Source organism: Nansenia antarctica, assembly GCF_963989245.1.
Source record: "Nansenia antarctica genome assembly, chromosome: 17".
Lineage (NCBI taxonomy): Eukaryota > Metazoa > Chordata > Actinopteri > Argentiniformes > Microstomatidae > Nansenia > Nansenia antarctica.
In genome coordinates this window covers 15460601-15469377 of record NC_137687.1, presented here as the reverse complement: position 1 = coordinate 15469377, position 8777 = coordinate 15460601, and the positions used below count along the sequence as shown (strand labels likewise).

The following is an 8777-nucleotide window of genomic DNA, read 5'->3' as shown; positions in this document are numbered from 1 at the left end:
ACACACACATCCACCAAGGCGGGTTGCCATTGGTGGAGGTAATCTTAGTAATATCCTGACTCCTGTGGCTGTCAACATTGGCATGAGAGCAGAGCACTCACTGAGACGAACTTCACTGAAGTATGAACTATTTAGCAGGAACTACTGATTGTAATAAGTAGGCTTGCTCCAAGTCCAACTATTTTTCTTTGACATACTAATTTATATTATTATTAGTGGGCTTGCTTAAGGAAGTCCAACTGTTGCTAGAATCATACCCAAACACTACGACTCCTTTGACTTTTAAGCTTGACAGTCCAATCCAACGTTAAACTGTATCCACTGCCCTCTGTGTACTACCTATGGGGGTGTTCTCACGAGAACATTTGCTTCCCTTGGAATTGGAGTTTAGGATAAAATTCGCTTTGCTCTGCGTCGTTTGGAGCTGTGAGAACGCGCATTCGAAGTCGCTCCCGGAGCAAACAACCGACACATGCTCCGCTTGAAAAGGGTGGTTTCGCTCCGGTTAGTTGCAATCTCATCTGAAACTCCCTTAACATTTCCCCATTCATTGTCATAGTAGGCTTTCCTATAATGTATTATATCTTCGACCACTGGTTGGTTTTGTGGCGCTGTTCCGACTTTCAGTACTTCAGCAGCAGAGAACAATGTTATAACCAGGGGTGCACATAACTTTTTGGGGCCAGTGCTCAGAGGAGCACCTAGGGATGCTGCTTGGTGCTCCCCGAGCTCGCGAGTCACGACCCGTCCCACAGGATGGATGAAAAAGGGATACATGGATAACTTATATTAGCAAAACGACATTTATTCATAAATAAAGATGAACGAACAAATGATTGCAAAACAAAAGAAACAAATGCAAAATCAAATGACTGCTCTTTAAGCATGAAAGTCTGTCAGACTCCTTTAAACACAATGAAATCAACTGATCTCTTTAAGCACTGCTCTGTTCTGTAAACACTGAAATCAACTTTTCAACAAAAAGTTACAGCCTAATTTCAACCATGGTAGAGGATGTTTTTTTTGTGATCAACTTTTTTATTTTATTTTTTTATTTTTTTGGGTGCGCAAAAGCGCCCTCATGCGGCTGATCTGCCGCGCAGCATGCATTTTGGCGACGCATGCGCACTGGCGCACCAGTTATGTGCACCCCTGGTTATAACGATGTTAGTTCAGTTATGGGTTTCTGCGCTCATAGCCTCCACAGGTTAAACGGGTAACCTTAAAGGCAAAGGCTCGCCAGTTTAGTCACCTACTGTATATCCAAGGTTTTATGAAAGTGCACGGTTTACAGCTGACTGCTATTTTTATAAAATGTTCAGACATTTTTGTTCACTGCCAGAGAATAGTTACACTCTGATCCTTCAGTCACGGACACAAGAAAATGACACACTTTCTAATATATACCTCCTTTATTTCAGTTTCATTCTTTTCTGTTTACAGTCTTGTACTACAGCAGAACGTTGTACTACGGGTGTGGTACAACCCTCCCCATGACAGATATATCTGGGCCTTTGCTTTCATCGAAAGAAAAGAACAAAAAACATCCAAACAAAATAACACATACTAATGAGTAAAAAGCACTTGGATTGAGTTTACCACCCAATTACAGAGAAATAACATACCACACACAGTCAGAACGAGAACTCTAAATTAAATAAGGCAAAATCCCACAACATGATTACACAGATACACCAACATAATTTACAGTGGCCAGTGACAAGAAACTTTAATACTGTAATTACATACTTACACAGAACAGACCGTCAGCTGTATGTTATCTGTGCTAAGACAGATCGATTTTGAGTGTTTTGCATGGAAAAATAACTGATGGTCTGATTTGTCACAGGGAGATGGGAAGCGTGGAGAGTCGTCACCAGTTCACTGGATGGTTACCTAGCGGGTATCTCTGTGTCACTAACAAGACAAATCTGGGCATCACACTGACGTCTGTTATCAGCTACTCATCTCCCACAGATGCAGGCCACCCAGCTGAGACAGTTGGCTGCATGTCGACCATGCTTTAAGACTAGTTTACACAGGCTGCATGGAGAAATGGCTACATGGCACATCAGTCCCAAGAGAGACAATTTTAGCTGGCTAATAAAGGCTTTTACAACAGTTTCAAGTTTTCACTTTGAATATACATATAGCGCCATGCATAAGTAATGGGGCAATTAAGTATGTTTTCTTATTTTGGGTCTTTTCTCCAAAAGAATTGATTAAAATTAAACATTATTGTAAGGTTAAAGCGAGATTCTCAGCTGTCATTTGATGGTATTTGTTTACATATTGGTTTCACCGTTTAGAAATGAACCAATATTATGTCCACAAATACCTTCAAATAAAAGCTGAGCATCTCTACTTTAACCTGACAGTAATTGTTTGATTTCAAATCCGAACATTTGGAGTGTAGAGCAAAAATAATTAAAATGCTTCACTGTCCCATTACTTATGCAGGACACTGTAGATCTATATTTTCTTGAGTACATTTTTAAGGCTAACTCCATTCCTCCATGTATACAGTGGGGGAAATAAGTATTTGATCCCCTGCCGATTTTGTAAGTTTGCCCACTGACAAAGAAATGAACGGTCTATAATTGTAATAGTAGGTTTATTTTAACAGTGAGAGACAGATTATTCGGTGATATTGTTACCATTTTATACAAAAGTTGTATAAGTCAAGAAATGTGTTTATTGAAAAATTCAATAAAATACTGATTACAAAAAAAACAGTGAGAGACAGAATATCAACAAAAAATAAATTGATTTGCATTTGATCAAGGGAAATTATTTCCGCCAGACCTTGAACTGTTTATGAACTAAGGTCCTGTTTGAACCTGCGTCAATCCTCGGCCCTTTCTTGAAAAGCAACCATACTGATCTTACTTGACAAAGCTAGTCTTGAACAATCTAATCATATTAGATCAGTGATTACTTATTAAAAATCAAAAAATAAGTACCAGTAGAATCTTTGTGGGCTTGTAAAAAGTAAAGTTTTGGTAAGGGAAACCTTTTAACCTTTTAAAGATGGGTAGACAATAGATAGATAGATTTGTAGGTAGTGGAAAGACAGTGAGATCTATCTTATTATGGTAGTGTTAAAGTGACAATTACTTTTTTTACAATTGCAGGGCACTGTATATGTGAACCCTCACTCAGAGGACTCAGAGGAAAAGGTAGACTACTTAGACCAGTAACAGAGGATGAATTAAGAAACAAACAACCAAAAACAGGACATAATCAATACTCTCTCATATTGGAGATACAGTTGGTCCATGGATGTCCATGAACACATGGTCAGTGACATTCCACCCTACCAAACCAATCTACTAAACCACCCTACTATACCACACGTGGCTATGCTGCCCACAGTCTAGCCAGGACTACAAAAGCTGTGAGCAAACAGCCAACAGGTTACAGTAGAGACCAAGACAGGCAGTTCATCTTAACACTAGAACAGCCGTGCCTTTTTTTACCTACTATAAGAGCCGCCTCGGGGGTCAAACCATAGTCTTTACAATGCTCAAGCTGCTATTTACACACAACGACCACTAGTTGGCCACTTGTAAATTAGCCTGCTTCCTACACAGAACAACGGCAAAACAGCTTTATACTAGCTTATCCTGATGTGATTTTGACAATGAAAGGATACTGGGTGGTAGAACGCACATATCTAGGAAAAGTCATGAAAGGAGGGTCCTGAAACTTGACATTTTGCAAAGATATAACACTTTTCTTTACTCACAAATGACCCCTCATGGCTGTTCTAGTGTTAATGGGCAGCCTGGCAGCGTCTAGATAGGTAGTCTAGAGGAAGAGGGGGATGGGGTACAGTGGTAGTAGAGGAAGAGGATGTTGGGGTACAGTGGTAGTAGAGGAAGAGGATGTTGGGGTACAGTGGTAGTCTAGAGGATGTCCCACCTCTCTAATAATGAAATATATTTGCCAAATGCAGACAGGAGCAAAGAGCACTGTATGTTTCTTATGGTGGTTGACGTAAAAACGTAACACTATTGTTTGAACAAGACCCCGACACCAAACGACAGCCTGCTTTGGAGAGGGGGGGGGTTTAAAACAAGGAATTATGTTCACATCCCTTCAACATATCTATTGTAAATGAGTGCTTTTTGGAACGTGAGGTGAAATTAATGCCGCAGACATGTCAGTTGATACGTCAACATAAGTGGAGTGGAATATCAAAGCAATACACACACACACACACACACACTCACACACTCACACACTCACACACTCACACACTCATACACACACACACACACACACACACACACACACACACACACACACACTTCAGCAAATATATCTCAAATACAAGGTTTAGTTTACAGAGAAACAATGAAAAAACTGAACACCAAGAACCAAAATAAATCTTTGGCAAAAAGCAGTTTTGAATGAGAATCTCAATGTCAACGTCAGAAAATGCAAATAACAACAACAAAAACACACACAGGTAAGCGAGTGGTGAGCGTCCCTGTGAGTCACAGCCAGTCTAATTCGGCCCTTTCTCAATTATCTTCTCGCAAAATTCATCTCCTCCTCTCCTCCCGTAGCTTATCTGTGTCCTCCTCAAAACGTCCCAGGGAAACAAGGAGGAAAGGAGGAATCTACGCCGTGAGAACTGAGATGTCCTCGTCCCCTCCTGCGTCATGCGATGCCTCATGCCATCGACGCCTCTCCCACCGAGCTGATCCTAACGTTGGGGTTCGATTACTTTACAAGCGCCCTCTGGACCTCACGACTCAATCATTTAGCCCACAGATGGGGAATGAGTGTCCCAATGATGATCTGTTGTGATTTTCCCCACTCCAAACTAACTTTTGGTTTATTGTTTAGCAATGTGTTATTAATGTAATAACTCCTAGAATGTATTTCATTGTAAGAAGTGTCTACATGCATGACGTACAGGTCTCCCGCACGGGCCACGTTATGGACAGACTTGTGTCCTTCAGCGGGGGGGGGGGCACCTCCGTAAGGGGAGGACAGGGAGGAGTCCACCTGTCTGACTGATTGATATGGTGGTGACCACTTTTTGCGGTTTCTGGGGGTCATGGGTCAAGGACAGGAGGACAGAGTGGAGCAGAGGACAGGTTTAGACAGGGCTGCTATGGGGGTCCCACAGGGAGCTGAGCTCATCCATACTATCAGTACTGCTACGTGGTTTCCTTTCCTACTGACTCAAACTGCTCCAACTACATTTCTTTTAAAGGTAACAGCAGTATAGCAGCAAGGCCTATGAGTAGGCCAGGCGGCCATACTACTTTTACCTGTCCAGTGCTTTAGTATCACTAGGCAGTTCGGACAAAAGGACATAGGAAGGAAGGAAGGCCGTTTCAAAGTACTGAATTATGATCCCCACGCCTCTGTGAGGTCACCGTGACTTCCTTTGCGTTCTTTGTGATGTCACAGAGGGAGCTGGACACTGGTCTGGGAGCTTCCCCAGAAGCTGGTGCACTTCCTGTGACCAGGGTTGCCAGATGGGATTGACCATTTCCAGCCTAACCACAGTCTAAAAACAACCGCTAAATCCACCAAAAACCACCAGCCAACCTACTAGGGTGTGTGTTTTAACTTAAAGAATTTTGTAACTTTCAGGCACTGACATTTTGATACCGCCTAAATGCTATTTATCCAGCCCAGTGTGATCGAAAGTAGCCCATTCGGGAGGAACCCGCCCCATCTGGCAACCCTGCCTGTGACGGTACAGAGGAAGCCGAGTCTAGAATGTAACATCACAGTGAAGTTTGTGCACTTCTACTAGTGAGGTGACAGAGGCAGCGGAACCCGTTCTGCGACATCACTAGTGAAGGTTCTATGCTTCTCAGGCGGTCCAGAGAGACCTGCACTCACAGTGGTTTCATTGAGAGGCCCTGTGTAGAAACAGGGGCTCTGGTTTCAACTGTACACATGGAGCACAGCCACAATGACAATGACAGAAGCATAGAAAAGGGCTTGTAGAGTGACGGGCTGTTGCGGGCGGCTCTGCTCCTCTTTCCCTCTTTAGTGCTGCGTACACTCAAATAAGACCCGTGGTGGTGGTGGTGGTGGTGGTGGTGGGGGAGGGGGGGTAGGGTTGTTACTGGGTTTCAGAGAGGGAGAAACACACCATACCCTAACACTGCACTACACACACTCTCTCTCTCTCTCGTTCACCTTTGAGTCCATCCAGACCAACCCACCCACCAGTGATCCAGTATGTTCTGTTCAACTACAAATAAGCAAAGCAACAAAAAAAACAGACAACAAAAAAATCTGTTAGAAGTCCAATGCGGGGGAGAGTAGCTCCTCCTCCTCTGGGTCCATACAGCCCTAACAGCAGCGCCCCCCCCCCCCCCCCCCCTAGTGGCTCTCTGACCCCTGACCCCCCCAGGGTCCCCTACCAAACCTCACAGCCGTGACCCGAGTTCATGGGCGTGCCGGTGGGACACTGGAAGTGCTGCGCAAAGTCCGGCGAGTTGGAGAGGGTGCCGATGACGCGGTACTTTGGTGGGCTGTGGGGGTCTGTCATGATCCCCTCGTGAGCGCTCTCTGGCGTTCGCACTGAACACCACACCTGCAGGAAAGGAGGGAGGGGGGAGAGATGGGAGACTGGTAGGTGATATCAGGGTTCCTACAAGTTTCAACAAGTCAAATCTAAGACCTTTTGGACCTTTTTTAGACCTCTTTGAATATAATTTTAGACCTATTAGCGACACCATGTGATAGCTTTTTGTCATCCTCGAGGTGATGAAATTAGGGATTTCACTGCCATACAGACAAAAAAGGAAGCGAATTGTAATTTTTGGGTTCCAGCTTGATTAATTTCTGCGTATATAGATGTGGTCGGACTGATTTCCTTGCAGGATCTAATTTTTAAGACGTAGCACCTCTAAAGTGCACAATTCCTCATAATATGAGAGCTTAGCCGCTGTACTACTCATTTTTAGACCGAATAACTGAAATGTAGGACCTTTTTAGGCCTTATAAATCGGATTGCTGGATTTTAGACTTTACGGCTTTTTAAGACCAGCGGGGGAACCCTGTAATATAGAGGTTCACTGGAGAATTCTCCTCCTCCCAAATCTTTTTGAACCCGAACTCTCCAAACCCTAACTTTTTCAAGGCAAGGGACTCTTAAATATTTTCAAGGCAAGGGACTCAGATTAAGACTGTGTTATTAATGTTTTATCTATTTATTTCTTACATTTGTTTCTCTTCTTTTATTGTATGTTATTTGTACCTTCTTTTTACTGTTTTATATACTTCCCCTGCTTTTATATTCGTTTGATGCTTGTATATGTTTTTATCCTGTTGTAAAGCACTTTGAGCTGCATTTCTTGTATGAAAGGTGCTGTATAAATAAAGCTTTACTTACTTACTTACTTACTACTCTCCTTTCTTCTCACAGGCAGTCAGTGATACATCAACTATGTCAACTCTAGAAGGATTTCGAAAAAATTAACACTTTAGGCACTGTTCATCACCTACCTGGGCAAATCCCACAAAGAACAGCTGGTCGTTGGTCAGATTGACCGCTGGCAGCCTCTTCTCCTCTCCGTTCTTCTGCACCCAGGTCTTGTAAGCCTGAACAGACCAGACACACATCCATCAGTACAGAAACACCTACCGCTGTGCTGCTCTTCATGTAAATGGTAAATGGACTGCACTTACATAGCGCCTTTATCCAAAGCGCTTTACAACAGCCTCTCATTCACCCATTCATACACACATTCACACACCAGTGGCGGCAAGCTACCATGCAAGGCGCCGGCCGGCCCGCTCACTGGGAGCAATTTGGAGTTCAGTGTCTTGCCCAAGGACACTTCGACATGTGGCCAGCCGGGGCTCGACTCGAACCGCCGATCTGCCGACCTTGTGATCATTAGACGCCGGCTCTACCTCCTGAGACACAGCCACCCCTCACCGTGTGGTGAGACTCACATGATAGGCTGCCTTCAGACCGCCGTTGTCAGCGATGTTCTCTCCGAGCGTCTGCTTCCCGTTGATGTGCTCCCCGTTGATGGTGTACTGGGTGTACTGGTCCACCATGCACTCTGTCCGGTTCTTAAAGGCATCCACAGAGGAGTTCTGCCACCATGGCCGGAGGTTCCCGTCTTGGTCATATTCCCTGCCTGGTCGAGGGGGAAAAGGGGGGTAACATTTAACACTAGAAGAGACCACTGTGAGTATATATTTTTTTTATATATATCTTTGCACTCGATCAAATTTCAGGACCCTCCTTTCATGACTTTTCCTAGATATGTGCGTTCTACCACCCAGTATCCTTCCATTTTCAAAATCACTTCAGGATAAGATAGTATAAAGCTGTTTTGCAGTTTTTCTGTGTAGGAGGCAGGCTAAAAAAATAAGCGCCCTCTAGTGATCTCTGTGTGTAAATAAAAGATTTACATTCTAAAAAGGGGGTCTATTTGACCCCCAAGGCGGCTCTACTAGTAGGTAAAATAGGCACGGCTGTTGTAGTGTTAAAAAAATATTAAAAAAATAGGAAAGTTGACATGTTCACCTATCTCATCTATGCATAGATTCAGACTCGTATGTATCTGTTTCGATGTTTATGTGTGAGCATAATGCTGTTTTCCCGTAAGTGTTGTGGACACTTACCCTGGTCGTCAAAGGCGTGTGTGAGCTCGTGTCCCATCACGACTCCAATGCCCCCAAAGTTCAGTGCTCTGCAGAAACGTACGCAACGTCAGTAACACACTCCAACATGCATGCACGGGCGCACACATGCACGCACACACTCACGTCAGTCTGAT

The 8777-nt window shown here is 43.8% G+C and overlaps 1 protein-coding gene across 2 annotated transcripts in view; it reads right to left on the bottom strand.

Annotated features, from left to right (window-relative positions):
- Positions 1-6397: 6397 nt before the first annotated feature.
- The window catches only part of ece2b (endothelin converting enzyme 2b), a gene marked incomplete at both ends in the record, with an annotated part of 37696 nt that continues 35316 nt past the window's right edge, over positions 6398-8777 (bottom strand). For both annotated transcript variants that reach the window (XM_080547464.1, XM_080547465.1), the window contains 4 exons: positions 6398-6574; positions 7489-7584; positions 7942-8128; positions 8619-8690. In XM_080547464.1, coding sequence (XP_080403590.1) covers positions 6398-6574; positions 7489-7584; positions 7942-8128; positions 8619-8690 — 532 coding nt within the window. The remainder of the gene's footprint in view (positions 6575-7488; positions 7585-7941; positions 8129-8618; positions 8691-8777) is intronic.